General features: G+C 42.2%; 1 protein-coding gene across 1 annotated transcript in view; it reads left to right on the top strand.

Annotated features, from left to right (window-relative positions):
- Nucleotides 1-15,510, top strand: part of LOC121568222 (clarin-1-like) — a 51,997-nt gene extending 36,487 nt beyond the window's left edge. Inside the window, exons 2-3 of the mRNA XM_041878776.2 lie at nucleotides 12,769-12,948; nucleotides 14,475-15,510. Coding sequence (XP_041734710.1) covers nucleotides 12,769-12,948; nucleotides 14,475-14,740 — 446 coding nt within the window. The 3' untranslated portion in view covers nucleotides 14,741-15,510. The remainder of the gene's footprint in view (nucleotides 1-12,768; nucleotides 12,949-14,474) is intronic.
- The last annotated feature ends 1,443 nt before the right edge of the window (nucleotides 15,511-16,953 follow it).

Below are 16,953 nucleotides of genomic sequence, written 5' to 3'. Positions count from 1 at the left end.
TCATCTGTACAAACAATAGTACGCAAGTATAAACACCATGGGACCACGCAGCCATCATACCACTCAGGAAGGAGACGCGTTCTGTCTCCTAGAGATGAACGTACTTTGGTGCGAAAAGTGCAAATAAATCCCAGAACAACAGCAAAGGACCTTGTGAAGATGCTGGAGGAAACCGGTACAAAAGTATCTATATCCACAGTAAAACGAGTCCTATATCGACATAACCTGAAAGGCCGCTCAGCAAGGAAGAAGCCACTGCTCCAAAACCGCCAAAAAAAAGGCAGACTACGGTTTGCAACTGCACATGGGGACAAAGACCGTACTTTTTGGAGAAATGTCCTCTGGTCTGATGAAACAAAAATAGAACTGTTTGGCCATAATGACCATCGTTATGTTTGGAGGAAAAAGGGGGTAGCTTGCAAGCCGAAGAACACCATCCCAACCGTGATGCATGGGGGTGGCAGCATCATGCTGTGGGGGTGCTTTGCTGCAGGAGGGACTGGTGCACTTCACAAAATAGATGGCATCATGAAGAAGGAAAATTATGTGGATATACTGAAGCAACATCTCAAGACATCAGTCAGGAAGTTAAAGCTTGGTCGCAAATGGGTCTTCCAAGCATACTTCCAAAGTTGTGGCAAAATGGCTTAAGGACAACAAAGTCAAGGTATTGGAGTGGCCATCACAAAGCCCTGACCTCATTCCTATAGACAATTTGTGGGCAGAACTGAAAAAGCGTGTGTGAGCAAGGAGGCCTACAAACCTGATTCAGTTACACCAGCTCTGTCAGGAGGAATGGGCCAAAATTCACCCAACTTATTGTGGAAAGCTTGTGGAAGGCTACCCGAAATGTTTGACCCAAGTTAAATAATTTAAAGGCAATGCTACCAAATACTAATTAAGTGCATGTAAACTTCTGACCCACTGGGAATGTGATGAAAGAAATAAAAGCTGAAATAAATCATTCTCTCTACTATTATTCTGACATTTCACATTCTTAAAATAAAGTGGTGATCCTAACTGACCTAAGACAGGGAATTTTTACTAGGATTAAATGTCAGGAATTGTGAAAAACTGAGTTTAAATGTATTTGCCTAAGGTGTATGTAAACTTCTGACTTCAATATATTAAATCAAAACAAATGATTTGCTTGATCAATGTATTAGCTCAGTTCGGAACGAAATAAGTTGGTAGGTTTAAGAGTGATGCCGACTAAATAATACATATTGTCTATAGTAGAAGTATCAAATAAAATTGGAAGATTCTGGAGGTTCTTAAATCCGTAAAACTGCTTAAACTGCTTAATGACTAAAACTCTGCTGTTCCTTTCTAACAAGAACCACACATATACACATTCACAGAAATGTTCTCCTCCACATACTCTGCCAAGCACCTATCTTCATCAATCAGGTTTGTGCACAATTCAATAAACCTATTGATTTACAAGACAGAATACTGCATTGAAAATCAGAGAAGAACAAATCCAGCACTAATGTCTGGCACAAAAATAAGATACGTGTTGTTAGAAATGGGTGTAAATGCAAATCTCTTTCCATTCTCTGCAACTGTGCACGTGTGTGAGTTCGAGTAAGCTACAGAGAGAGCGAGCGAGAAAGAAAGGGGACAAGGTTTTGCACCTGAAAAAAATATTATAAGTGGTGCTATTTCAATTGGATCTCCTTACACTAATGTCAGGCAATCATGGGAAATCCAGTCTCAGTGAGACCTGATGCGAAGACAAAAACATGAAAGATCATCAGCATAGCTAGTACAGACCTAGCTCTTACCAAGCTGGTTAGTAGGAACTAAGATCAGAGTATCTAAGAGAAAGAAAAAAAACACAACTTACTGTCAATGACTTTGGATTTATGGAGGGGTTGTTCTGCTCGCTCCTTTCCCTGAATAGGTCTCTGGTAACTGAGTAGGTGGCCATTGACTGCTGTAGTGGCTCAGTTGGTAGAGCATGGCGCTTGCAACGCCAGGGTTGTGGGTTCGATTCCCACGGGGGACAAGTATGGGGGAAAAAGTATGAAAATGTATGTGCTCACTACTTTAAGTTGCTTTGGATAAGAACGTCTGCTAAATGACTAAAATGTAGAGGCCATGCATCAGGTCATTTACATGTTTCATGATTAACTATTTAGTTCATTAATATAGATACTACAAAAGACCTTCACTAAGTTAGCCAATGTACTAGCTAGGCTAAGTCTGTTTCCCCTCAGCAATCTGGCAAACAGACGGAGAGCGAAAGAGAGACATTGGCTATGTTGCCCCTCAGCAATCTGGCAAACAGACGGAGAGCGATAGAGAGACATAGGCTATGCATTTCTAAGTCAGCAGGCTAGATAACTACCTACTCACTCCCTTTGTTCCCTCCTCCATCCTTCCATCAACCCAAGCTAGATGATTCCTGCAAAAAAAGATAATCAAGAATTGAAAAGGGCAGTTGAGAATTAGACTACCTACTGTAACCATATCGCTTTCTTTCTCACAAATGCATTAAACTATTTTCCTCAATGACATACTTCATAATATGATATAGCTCTCAATCTATTCATATAATTAGTGATGACACTAAAATATAGTGTAGCTACAAAACCACTAAAATAACACAACTTGTATGAAAGATCTGTGCTTGTATTACACACAGTAGGCTACAATAGTACATTCAATTATCCCCGTATTCCTTTATACAGGCTAACAGTCAAATGTATTATAGAAGAGGCATGTGTATATTCAATGTAAAAAACAATAACATTGACAGCTAAAAATTGAAGCTAAAAATAGCTTGTGTGAAATAGCAGGCTAACATTAGCTAGCCCCTAGTGTTAAGTTAGTTAGCGGTTAGCTCTCAAAAACCCTTCTCCGAATGTAGGGTTTTCAGCTATTACATTCGCCCACATTTGGCTCTGTGTAAACTACAATAACGACACTGTGTTTTAACATTTAGAAACGTCAATAACCATCACTTTCATCACTGACAGCCTAAGCTCAATAATCAGCTAGGCCTAGTGGCTTCCGTCTGGCCACTCTACCCCAAAAGGCCTGATTGGTGGAGCGCTGCAGAGATGGTTGTCCTTCTGGAATGTTCTCCCATCTCCACAGAGGAACTCTGGAGCTCTGTCAGAGTGACCATCGGGTTCTTGGTCACCTCCCTGACCAAGGCCTTTCTCCTCCGATTGCTCAGTTTGTCTCGGAGCTCTACGGACAATTCCTTTGATCTCATGGCTTGGTTTTGCTCTGACATGCATTGTCAACTGTGGGTCCTTATATAGATAGGTGTATACCTTTCCAAATCATGTCCAATCAATTGAATTTACCACAGGTGGACTCCAATCAAGTTGTAGAAACATCGCAAGGATGATAAATGGAAACAGGATGCACCTGAGCTCAATTTCGAGTCTCATAACAAAGCTTTTCCTTCACTCTGCAGTCCAACTCATCCCAAACCATCTCAATTGGGTTGAGGTCGGGTGATTGTGGAGGCCAGGTCATCTGACGCAGAACTCCATCACTCTCCTCCTTGATCAAATAGCCCTTACACAGCCTGGAGGTGTGTTGGGTCATTGTCCTGTTGAAAAACAAATGATAGTCCCACTAAGCGCAATCCAGATGGGATGGCATATCGCTGCAGAATGCTGTGGTAGCCATGCTGGTTAAGTGTGCCTTGAATTCGAAATAAATCAGACAGTGTCACCAGCAAAGCACCATCACACCTCCTCTTCGACACATGCAGAGATCATCCGTTCACCTACTCTGCATCTCACAAAGACACGGCAGGTGGAACCAAAAATCTAACATTTGGACTCATCAGACCAAAGGACAAATTTCCACCGGTCTAATGTCCATTGCTTTTGTTTCTTGGCCCAAGCAAGTCTCTTATTATTATTGGTGTCCTTTAGTAGTGGTTTCTTTGCAGCAATTCAACCATGAAGGCCTGATTCACGCAGTCTCCTCTGAACAGTTGATGTTGAGATGTGTCTGTTACTTGAACTCTGTGAAGCATTTATTTGGGCTGCAATCTGAGGTGCAGTTAACTCTAATGAACATATCCTCTGCAGCAGAGGTAACTCTGGGTCTTCCTTTCCTTTGGCGGTCCTCATGAGAGCCAGTTTCATCATAGCGCTTGGTTTTTGCGACTGCACTTGAAGAAACTTTAGAAGTACTTGAAATGTTCCATATTGACTGACCTTCATGTCTTAAAGTAATGATGGACTGTCGTTTCTCTTTGCTTATTTGAGCTGTTCTTGCCATAATATGTATTTGGTATTTTACCAAATAGGGCTATCTTCTGTATACCACCCCTACCTTGTCACAACACAACTGACTGGCTCAAACGCATTAGGAATGAAAGAAATTCCACAAATTAACTTTTAACAAGGCACACCTGTTAATTGAAATGCATTCCAGGTGACTACCTCATGAAGCTGGTTGAGAGAATGCCAAGAATGTGCAAAGCTGTCATCAAGGCAAAAGGTGGCTACTTTGAATAATCTAAAATATAAAGTATATTTTAATTTGTTTAACACTTCTTTGGTTACTACATGATTCCATAAGTGTTATTTCATAGTTTCGATGTCTTCACTATTATTCTACAATGTAAGTAAAACCCTTGATTGAGTAGGTGTGTCCAAACTTTTGACTGGTGCTGTGTATATGTATACATATATAAAAAATATATATATATACAGTGGGGAGAACAAGTATTTGATACACTGCCGATTTTTGCAGGTTTTCCTACTTACAAAGCATGTAGAGGTCTGTAATTTTTATCATAGGTACACTTCAACTGTGAGAGACGGAATCTAAAACAAAAATCCAGAAAATCACATTGTATGATTTTTAAGTAATTTAATTTGCATTTTATTGCATGACATAAGTATTTGATCACCTACCAATCAGTAAGAATTCCGGCTCTCACAGACCTGTTAGTTTTTCTTTAAGAAGCCCTGTTCTCCACTCATTACCTGTATTAACTGCACCTGTTTGAACTCGTTACCTGTATAAAAGACACCTGTCCACACACTCAATCAAACAGACTCCAACCTCTCCACAATGGCCAAGACCAGAGAGCTGTGTAAGGACAAGTTCAAGATGACGGTCAATCACCCTCGGTCTGGGGCTCCATGCAAGATCTCACCTCGTGGGGCATCAATGATCATGAGGAAGGTGAGGGATCAGCCCAGAACTACACGGCAGGACCTGGTCAATGACCTGAAGAGAGCTGGGACCACAGTCTCAAAGAAAACCATTAGTAACACACTACGCCGTCATGGATTAAAATCCTGCAGCGCACGCAAGGTCCCCCTGCTCAAGCCAGCGCATGTCCAGGCCCGTCTGAAGTTTGCCAATGACCATCTGGATGATCCAGAGGAGGAATGGGAGAAAGTCATGTGGTCTAATGAGACAAAAATATAACTTTTTGGTCTAAACTCCACTCACCGTGTTTGGAGGAAGAAGAAGGATGAGTACAACCCCAAGAACACCATCCCAACCGTGAACCACGGAGGTGGAAACATCATTCTTTGGGGATGCTTTTCTGAAAAGGGGACAGGACGACTATACCGTATTGAGGGGAGGATGGATGGGGCCATGTTTCGTGAGATCTTGGCCAACAACCTCCTTCCCTCAGTAAGAGCATTGAAGATGGGTCGTGGCTGGGTCTTCCAGCATGACAACGACCCGAAACACACAGCCAGGGCAACTAAGGAGTGGCTCTGTAAGAAGCATCTCAAGGTCCTGGAGTGGCCTAGCCAGTCTCCAGACCTGAACCCAATAGAAAATCTTTGGAGGGAGCTGAAAGTCCGTATTGCCCAGCGACAGCCCCGAAACCTGAAGGATCTGGAGAAGGTCTGTATGGAGGAGTGGGACAAAATCCCTGCTGCAGTGTGTGCAAACCTGGTCAAGACCTACAGGAAACAAAGGTTTCTGTACCAAATATTAAGTTCTGCTTTTCTGATGTATCAAATACTTATGTCATGCAATAAAATGGGGCGGCAGGTAGCTTAGTGGTTAAGAGCGTAGTGCCAGTAACCGAAAGGTCGCTGGTTCTAATCCCCGAGCCGACTAGGTGAAAAAATCTGTCGATGTGCCCTTGAGCAAGGCACTTAACCCTAATTGCTCCTTTAAGTCGCTCTGGATAAGAGCGTCTGCTAAATGACTAAAAAAAAATAAAAAATGCAAATGAATTACTTAAAAATCATACAATGTGATTTTCTGGATCTTCACATACTGAGACAGAGGGGTGCTGTTTCCCTCACTTGGATGCTTTATCTGAGATAGATGAGTCTTTCTGTCAGCGCACGTCTCGGTCAAATAAATTATCAATATTTCAGTATTTAATTTGGACGGGCAAGGAGGTACGGTAGGGTTGGCCTGGCCCTCTAAGGCCCGCCCATAACACCGGCCGTGGAACCCACAGACCTGTCAGTGATAAATGATCAATATTTCAGTATTTAATTTGGACGGGCAAGGAGGTACGGTAGGGTTGGCCTGGCCCTCTAAGGCCCGCCCATAACACCGGCCGTGGAACCCACAGACCTGTCAGTGGTCGTCAGTGGTAGTGACCCAGATAACAATATCTATTGGTCAATAGCCTATTTTTGCATGCAGAAAAGTAAAACCTGTTCCTAATAAATAATTAACAGATTTCGGCAGGAAAATGTTCGCAACTGGTGTGAACGGCATCATAAACAAGACGTTCTCATTTATTTTGGTGAGAAAGGGCCTTAAGCGGGTTATTCTTTAGGCCCGTGGCGGGTGTTTTTCTCGATAATTATTGCTTTTATAAAACATGTTTTTACATGTTTTCATTAAAAACGTTATTATATTGAGTAAATTTGTTTTATTTTATCCTTCCACCATACAAAATAGTCTGGGCAAAAGCCAGTCGTGAGTTCAGAAATTCTGAATTTGCCAGCCAAATGGGCTGGTCTCAATCTATTTGCAATGGTTGCTATGCTAAACAAATCATAGTTTATCAATAAAACGTCAGAATACGGTGCAGAGCGTTCGGTTTGGCTGCTGGGGGGCAAGGAGACTCCCACCTCCGCTAAAACCATTGACAACTACGTGCCGTTTTCAAGGGATTTTAAATAAATGTTAACTATTTGGTTTTAATATCATCACCTCTTAAAGAGCATAGTCCGAACTACACATTTCAGATTATTCCACATTTAGCTCTATCATCAGAGTTATACAGCAAGTAACTGCATGCTTTTCATGATCAGGAAACATCAATCGATCATGTATTTTCAGATACGTGAGGGTAGCCTATCCATTTGGCATGTAGCTAGCTAGCTAGCTAAGCAAACAATGTGTCATTTAGGTTTCTTCATCAGAGGTTAGGTTTTTGGAAAGGGCTTGACATCGCAAGTCCTCGTCCTGGTGAAGTTGTCAGTCAGACTACTGTCATCGCCGCTATAGATGGCAAGCAAATCAAACAATATTTGGATATAGCCATCTGGTTCATCCCCTGAAAGTTAGCTTGTTAACTAGTCATGACGTGATCTTTTATTTGCTAGCTAGCCAATTTGATAAGGTCCATCAATCAATGTAGCCTATAAAGTCTGTCAGCAGCAATCGTGATTAAGAACTCTTAAAAACAATGTTGAAATGGGGATAATGTTAGCTTAACTTTGCTAGGTAGGGCTACGTTGGTTGGAGGAAAAAGTACATTAGGTCTACTTACCAAAATGTTTAGCCAACTGTACAATGTTTCAAGTTTTAATGTCACATGCACAAGTACAGTGAAATGCCTTTCTTACCAGCTCCAAACCCAACAATGCAGTAATCAATATCAATGTAGCACTAACAATAACACAAGGTAGAACAAAAACACCAGAAATAAAAATAAGAAGAACACAAGAAAGTGTGTGTGAGTGTGTAGAGTCCTGTGAGTGTGCAAAGAAAGTATAAAAATAACATTCAACGGTCATCTCAGATGGTCCGTGTAGCCATTCTGTTATCTATTTAGCAGTCTTGTGTTTTGAGGATAGAAGCTGTTCAGGAGCCTGTTGGTGTCAGACTTGATGCACCACTTGCCATACGGAAGCAGAGAGAACAGTCTATGGCTTGGGTGGCTGGAGTCTTTAATGATTTTCCAGGTTTCCTTTCACACCGCCTGTCGCGCCTTCTTCACGACTGTGTGTGTGTGAGTGGACCATTTTAAGTCCTTAGTGATTTGCTCGCTCCCCCATTTCCTGTAGTCCATGATCAGCTCCTTGGTCTTACTGACGTTGAGGGAGAGGTTGTTGTCCCGGCACCACACTGCCAGGTCACTGACCTCCTCCCTGTAGGCTGTCTCATCATCGCCGGTGATCAGAACTTACCACCGTTGTGTCGTCAGCAAACTTGATGATGGTCTTGGAGTTGTGCGTGGCCACACAGTTGTGGGTGAACAGGGAGTACAAGAGGGGACTTAGCACACACCCCTGTGGGGCCCCCGTGTTGAAGGTCAACGTGGCAGAGGTGATGTTGCCTGCCCTCACCACCTGGGGTCAGCCCGTCAGGAAGCTTGCAAAGTAAACATTATCAGCTAACATTACATCGGCAAATGCGCCCTTCTGCTGCTTGACAGTCAGAGCAAACAAAGGATGGGTAATTAACCTAAACCACTCATACTTGTCAGGTATAGTTAACTTTTTTATTTTATATCACTCAAACATCCAATTAATGGTAGCCAATATTTATGCAATATGGCACGAGGCACTGCCTCCCGTGCCTTGTTGCTTTCATAAAACTGTTACCAACATCTTAAAATAACAATGAATTACATTTTCATTAAAACGTTATTTTGTGAATTCATACAATTTCATTCTTCCACCAGAAGACAGAGTCAAGACAAAAATCTGGTTGTTAGTTCACGTTGGTCATGTTGCTACCCCCAGTTGTTAATTATTTTTGTATAGTTGCTATGCCAAAGGACTGGTCATCCGTTCTAAACAAAATGGTTGCTATGCAGGCTGGATAATGTTCTTGTCGCTAGCTAGCTAGCTAACCTGCCAACTTCAGCTAACTCAGTCACATCAAACATTGAACCTGGAATGACAGTACACTAGCTGCATTTTTGTTTGAGATTTTTTTCTATTGACATTTACTATCTCATTCCAAAATCATGGGCATTAATATGGAGTTGGTCCCCCCTTTGCTACTATAACAGTCTCCACTCTTCTGGGAAGGCTTTCCACTAGATGTTGGAACATTGCTGCGGGGACTTGCTTCCATTCAGCCACAAGAGCATTAGTGAGGTCGGGCACTGATATTGGGCGATTAGGCCTGGCTCGCAGTCGGCGTTCCAATTCATCCCAAAGGTGTTCGATGGGATTGAGGTCAGGGCTCTGTGCAGGCCAGTCAAGTTCCTCCACACCGATCTCAATAAACAATTTCCGTATGGACGTCGCTTTGTGCACAGGGCCATTGTCATGCTGAAACAGGAAAGGGCCTTCCCCAAACTGTTGCCACAAAGTTGAAAGCACAGAATTGTCTAGAATGTCATTGTATGCTGTAGCGTTAAGATTTCCCTTCACTGGAACTAAGGGGCCTAGCCCGAACCATGAACATCAGCCCCAGACCATTATTCCTCCTCCACCAAGCTTTACAGTTGGCACTATGCATTGGGGCAGGTATCGTTCTCCTGGCATCCGCCAAACCCAGATTCGTCCGTTGGATTGCCAGATGGTGAAGCGTGATTCATCACTCCAGAGAACGCGTTTCCACTGCTCCAGAGTCCAATGGCGGCGAGCTTTACACCACTCCAGCCGACGCTTGGCATTGTGCATGGTGATCTTAGGCTTGTGTGCGACTGCTCGGCCATGGAAACCCATTTCATGAAGCTCCCGAAGAAACAGTTATTGTGCTGACGTTGCTTCCAGAGGCAGTTTGGAACTCGGTAGTGAGTGTTGCAACCAAGGACAGACTCTTTTTTTACACGCTATGTGCTTCAGCACCCGGTGGTCCCGTTCTGTGAGCTTGTGTGGCCTACCACTTCCCGGTTGAGCCATTGTTGCTCCTAGACATTTCCACTTCACAATATCAGCACTTACAGTTGACCGGGGCAGCTCTAGCAGGGTAGAAATTTGACGAACTGACTTGTTGGAAAGGTGGTATCCTATGATGGTGCCACGTTGAAAGTCACTAAGCTCTTCAGTAAGGCCATTCTACTGCCAATGTTTGTCTTTGGAGATTGCATGGCTGTGTGCTCGATTTTATACACCTGTCAGCAACGTGTGAGTCTGAAATAGCCGAATCCACTAATTTGAATGGGTGTCCACATACTTTTGTATATTAGTGTATTTAATAATCCCTTGAAAATGGCACGCAGTTGTCAATGGTTTTAGCAGAGTGGCTAATCGACCACTCTGCACCTTATTGTGACGTTTTATTGCTAACGACCTATTGGCATGTAGCTACGCAGGCTACTTGTCCTTTGCTAGCTAACCAACTAAAGCTAAAACACGATGCACAATCACATCAAACAACTGAAATGACTGCAAACTATGTGCGCTTTCGTTTGTTTTACCTTAGTTTCTATTGACATTTCTTTGGATATATCCTTTATAATGATCCTGATAAATGAATTCACCTGGCTCAGAGAAGCTGTCAGTCTCGTCACGTTTATATGCATGGCACGGTGGAAATCACAAAAAAACGTCATTGTTCCACAGGTCGGAGAGGAAAATGGCAAAGTTTAGACAAACCCCAACTGTTGCAAACCAAACATTTTACAAAAGTACAGACTTCAAAATGGTATATCATACACTGCAATTGGGGGAAACATGGGAAATGTATGCTTCTTTGAAATTTGATCAACGTGTTAACCCACTTTAGAGACAAGTAGGAGAAAAATACACTTGAATGATTTCCACACTTTCTAGAGAGCTCTTCTTTGTTTTATGCCCACTCAGCATCGTCCACACCCTCTTAAGCCTTAGCCCCACCCATCTCTTTAAGAATTCACATGTTATTGCATGAGTCAGCATGGAATTGTCCTCCAGAAAGTAGTCTCTCTATTATCCGGTCGTCACTAGTTAAAAGTCATAAACCCTGCCTATTTCTACAATTTCTATTCTTTAAATACGATTATAAACCTAACCTTAACCACACTGCTAACCTCATGCCTAACCCTAACCTTAAATGAAGACCAAAAATGTTTTTTTCATACGTTTTTACGATTATAGACAATGTTGACTTTGTCGCTGTGCTATTTAGTGGAAAACCTATTATCCCCCTCCATTATCTCAGCCGATCATGGATCCTGTCTTTCTCCATAAATTGCTCCATGGCTAAACTAGGCTAATCATTTAAATGTTTTATTCATATTTACGGATCCCATACAAGTTTGTAATTAAGGCATATGAAAGTTCACATGTTCAAGAAGGCCTTTATGGAAAAAAATATAAAAAGTAAATACAAAATCAAACGGCCCTACTGTGTAGGAAATGACATCAAGCACCTACGATCCTGAATCTGGTCACAAATGCTAGCCTAGTGGCATGGGGAAATATTGTCTAAACGCTTTATTCCAGGGGAGATTAAGTTTATACACTGACTGGGATAAATCTAATGGAACTGTTAACAGGCAGTACCTGGAGAATGTGGGATTGTGGTGCTATAACTCCCTGCTATCAACCAATCTGAATTCTGGATCCAAACAACCTGTTTTATGATAATGGATTTACAGGCTGCGGAGATGTATAACGCTGCTGTAAAATCGACCTCTCAGTTGTTCAAGGTATTGGAAAATTGATTGAACAATCACATATCTAATGAGACTAGACTAGGCTACACATACAGCCTGTACACAAATGTGGGTCATGGAGACATGATGGCCACGCGTAAATGCGCACATAGCCTATCCTCTGCGGTAGAAATACCTTAAAGGAATATTTCAAAAAATGTCATATTCATCATCTACAGTACTACCCCACCATCAATGTATGTGAAAACGGTGCATTACCATGTTTTTTTGTAAAAAAGACAGAGGAAGATAGATGAAACGCTTTTGACATTCCTGTACTGACTTTACTAAGCTTTGCCAACTCATAGTTGGTTAAAATCACATGAGATCGGCTACACCAGATGATGTAAAAGTGGTCAAAACTATTTCTTGTGAGCTTAAATGATGACATACAGAAAACTTTTATTTGTATCTGGTGTTCATCTTTTTGACTATAAAACATAGAAATCCGCCATATTCACATATGCTGAAGATTATGAATATGAAGTTGACAAATTTGGAAATGTCAGCAGAACTATTATTATTTAGTGCTAACAACAAACTCAAATCAAACAAAGCCAAATAAATGTAAATGGAGGATGTAGGCTAGCCTTACAGGGCAAACCCAAGCCTTCATCTTGGTTAATTGGCCATTCATAAGCAAGTAGCACTAAATAGTAGCACTAAATAGCAGTACATGTTTTGAGGTTGCAGTAACAAGAATCCTACACAAGCACAATGGAGTGAATCTTTATTGGACTGTGACACATGCATCATCAGCAACTGTTCACTAATGAGATTTGGCACACACACACACATTATCTTTTCGCTTGACCGGCAGGCTAACTAACCATGATGAGGCCTTTTTAGATAAACAAAAAACTATTTGTTCTCTGATGGTTTGCTCCATCTGCCTTGCACGTTAAACAAATAGAACACAGAGACTCATGCATGTGTTTCATCATGTGAAAAAATACTATTTACTGTATAATAATTGTAGAACATGTTCTGGAACATTCCCACACCTCTCCATATTGTCTCTCTCCTTGTAGTTTTTCCGAACTTGGTGGACGTCATCCCAGCCAGTCTTCACGTCACTGTGATCTTCTTCTGCGGTGTGATCATCATCTTCTCCTCTGTGGCTACAGGCTTCTTTATGTACAACGCCTTTGGTAGTCCCTATGAGACTCTGCACGGAACCCTGGGACTCTACCTCTGGAACTTCGTCTGCTGTAAGCACAAAAAAATCATAGTGTCATAAAAAAATAACAATTTAACCTTTTCTTTATAGAGTGCTGTCCTTCAAAGGGTAGCCGAATCGCCTTCTAAGTTGTGAACCAGCAGCCTACTATATGAACATTGGCTAAGCCCAAGACCCCATACTCTGCAACATAAGCCCAAAATCTAACACACCGCTCACATCACAGGTAGACGTAGGCAAACAGCTCTCTTACACACATGCATTCCATCTTCAGATATAAATAGCTCGCAGTAGGCTACACAGGAGCCACGTTTATTGGTTCTAACATGCGTCATTTGTCCTGATTTTTAGACAGGTGTAGATTAAGACTCATTGTGATTTGATTGGGATCAGATCTTCCTGACCACCTCTGAAGGTAGTCAGCCACACATTGTGTCTGGATATCTTACAAGTGTAGACGAATCTAGTGAAACAATTTAAATCATCATTATCCTGCCCTCTAAAATCATATTTTGAAAGAAAAGCTGACAAATAATTTGCATACAGCAAGGGACCAGGAATTCTGGTCACAGTGTGGAGATGCATTTCTGAAAATGTAGGCCCAATCAGAATGTGGACAAGATCAGGACGCATGTTAGCCCCAGGTATTAATGGGGCAATAGGTTCTCAACCAGGGACACTAGTACCCCTGGGGGTACTTAGCCTATACACAGGGTACTTGAGAAGACTCATGAGACCATACGCTTACTGGTAAAATGCACATGAAAGGGGTACTTCAGGGGTACTCTGGACAGAGCAAAATGTACTTGGTGGTACAGTAACCAAAAAAGGATGAGAACCACTGCTATAGAGAACATGATTGGGGTCCAACAAAGTTGTCCTTCAACACTTCAACATGAGTTATAAGTGCATATCAGAGTCGTTCAAACACAACAGCCAAGCCATGAGTGGTCGGCTGTACGTCATTGAGAAAAGGGTCCACTTCCCTATTGCCTTTTTCAGCTTTAAAACCAGTATCCGGTAGCCTACCATTTCATCAGGAGACAGTGGGCTACTTGACCTCCCATCCAAATCATGGCACCAATTAAGAAACACAGCACCAGTGTTTAAAGGAGATATTTCTCAGTTATCTGGAACCGAGACCCTACCTTAGGGGGGCCCTATTCAATCAAAACCGCTTGCCAGGTTTCAGGGGCGAAACTAAACAAAACATTTTTTACACTAGAATGCAAGTTTGGATTCATCTGATCAATTAACCTATATTTACGACTATGTGAAACATGTCACTATGATAATTAAAATCTCTCGCAGCAGTGAATGACCTATGCTTAATTGTTTTGGTAACCTTTTTGTGATTGCAACTACTGTAGCGTTCACATATTTCCTTTTAATGTGGTGAGGGAGGGAAAAGGTATTCTGCCTTATAGGAACGTGTTTACAGTAACTGATCATTTGGATGCCTTTGACTTCTTATTTTAACTCCCAGTGTTGTCAACTGTAATAGTATAATATTGTGTGCATGCATGTCTGTCTGTCTGTGTCTGACCATCTGAACAGGCTTCTGCAGCTGCCTGGTGATGATTGTGTTTGCCTCCGAGGTGAAGCTCCACCGGCTGTCTGACCGCATCGCCAACTTCAACGAGGGCACGTTTATGTACAAGACGCACACAGAGCAATTCGACCACTCCTTCTGGCTCATCTTCCTCACCTTCCTCATCCATGGCCTTAACATCCTGCTGATCCGTGTGGCCGGCATCCAGTTCCCCTTCCAGAAGGCCAAAGAGTCGGACGTGAACACCGGGGCATCAGATCTCATGTACTGACTAGGGCTTTTGTTTGTTTCTGTGGCCGCTGGCTGGACCCCCCCACTATAGTGACACTGAGCCTCGGCTATTGGCGTGTCTCAATGGGAGACTTGGGATGAGACTCCTACGTGCCCATGTGCTGTTGAAAGGTCCAAGCAAATGTGACCCTCCTAAGCCACTTCTTTTCCCTTTCCAGTGACAAGCTGTCAGTCCTTCAGACGACAACTGGAGACATGTCACTGGCCATCTCTGTTAGGGACGCTGTTTTGAATCTTGTTTTTCTTTCCATCGTGTCGTTAATTGGTGGTATCTCGTTAGGTGGTGGGCCAATTAAAGGCCAGGATTTCACTCGGCTGTTGAAAAGCAGAGACGTGTTTGGTTCCACTCCTTTTATCATGTCTTTCCGTGCATTGGCAGTCCCTCCCTTGGCAGTCCCAAGCTTTATCAATGAAGGTGGACCGTTAAACAGTATGTGACGATTGATTGACCAGAATAGGTACAGTATATATAGCCTTTCCATATTGCCCCCGAAATGTATTGAAAGACCACAACTGTATAACTTAAACAGAGCAGTTTCTCTAACCCTTGTGCTTCATAATGGTTTTTACTTACTCATATTTAGAAATCCTAGAGTCATGTCGCTTCATTGTTTGATCGGATTATATATTCAGAATCATGTGATTTGCCAATTTGAATGAATTTAATTATGATCATTCCTAATACATTTATTTTATGAAATGTGTAGAGCTATTTAGATTTGTTGTAGATTTATATTCTGTTGGTGTAAGTCTGAGGTATGTGTGTGTATGTATGTATGTATGTATGTATGTATGTGTATATATGTGTATATGTGTGTATGTGTATATATACAGTGAGGGAAAAAAGTATTTGATCCCCTGCTGATTTTATACGTTTGCCCACTGACAAAGAAATGATCAGTCTATAATTTTAATGGTAGGTTTATTTGAACAGTGAGAGACAGAATAACAACAATAAAATCCAGAAAAACAAATGTCAAAAATGTTATAAATTGATTATCATTTTAATGAGGGAAATAAGTATTTGACCCCTCTGCAAAACATGACTTAGTACTTGGTGGCAAAACCCTTGTTGCCAACATTTTTGACATTTGTTTTTCTGGATTTTTTTCTGGTTTTTCTGGATTTTATTGTTGTTATTCTGTCTCTCACTGTTCAAATAAACCTACCATTAAAATTATAGACTGATCATGTCTTTGTCAGTGGGCAAACGTACAAAATCAGCAGGGGATCAAATACTTTTTTCCCTCACTGTATATATATATATGTGTATATGTATGTATGTATGTATGTATATATGTGTGTGTGTGTGTGTGTGTGTGTGTGTGTGTGTGTATATACACTGCTCAAAAAAATTAAGGGAACACTAAAATAACACATCCTAGATCTGAATGAATGAAATAACCTTATTAAATACTTTTTTCTTTACATAGTTGAATGTGCTGACAACAAAATCACACAAAAATTATCAATGGAAATCAAATGTATCAACCCATGGAGGTCTGGATTTGGAGTCACCCTCAAAATTAAAGTGGAAAACCACACTACAGGCTGATCCAACTTTGATGTAATGTCCTTAAAACAAGTCAAAATGAGGCTCAGTAGTGTGTGTGGCCTCCACGTGCCTGTATGACCTCCCTACAACGCCTGGGCATGCTCCTGATGAGGTGGCGGATGGTCTCCTGAGGGATCTCCTCCCAGACCTGGACTAAAGCATCCACCAACTCCTGGACAGTCTGTGGTGCAATGTGGCGTTGGTGGATGGAGCGAGACATGATGTCCCAGATGTGCTCAATTGGATTCAGGTCTGGGGAACGGGCGGGCCAGTCCATAGCATCAATGCCTTCCTCTTGCAGGAACTGCTAACACACTCCAGCCACATGAGGTCTAGCATTGTCTTGCATTAGGATGAACCCAGGGCCAACCGCACCAGCATATGGTCTCACAAGGGGTCTGAGGATCACATCTCGGTACATAATGGCAGTCAGGCTACCTCTGGCGAGCACATGGAGGGCTGTGCGGCCCCCCAAAGAAATGCCACCCCACACCATGACTGACCCACCGCCAAACCGGTCATGCTGGAGGATGTTGCAGGCAGCAGAACGTTCTCCACGGTGTCTCCAGACTCTGTCACGTCTGTCACGTGCTCAGTGTGAACCTGTTTTCATCTGTGAAGAGCACAGGGCGCCAGTG

This window comes from Coregonus clupeaformis, chromosome 6 (genome assembly GCF_020615455.1).
Source record: "Coregonus clupeaformis isolate EN_2021a chromosome 6, ASM2061545v1, whole genome shotgun sequence".
Classification (NCBI taxonomy): Eukaryota; Metazoa; Chordata; class Actinopteri; order Salmoniformes; family Salmonidae; genus Coregonus; species Coregonus clupeaformis.
The sequence above is the reverse complement of the archived record's forward strand: the minus strand, read 5'-3'. Positions and strand labels throughout refer to the sequence as shown.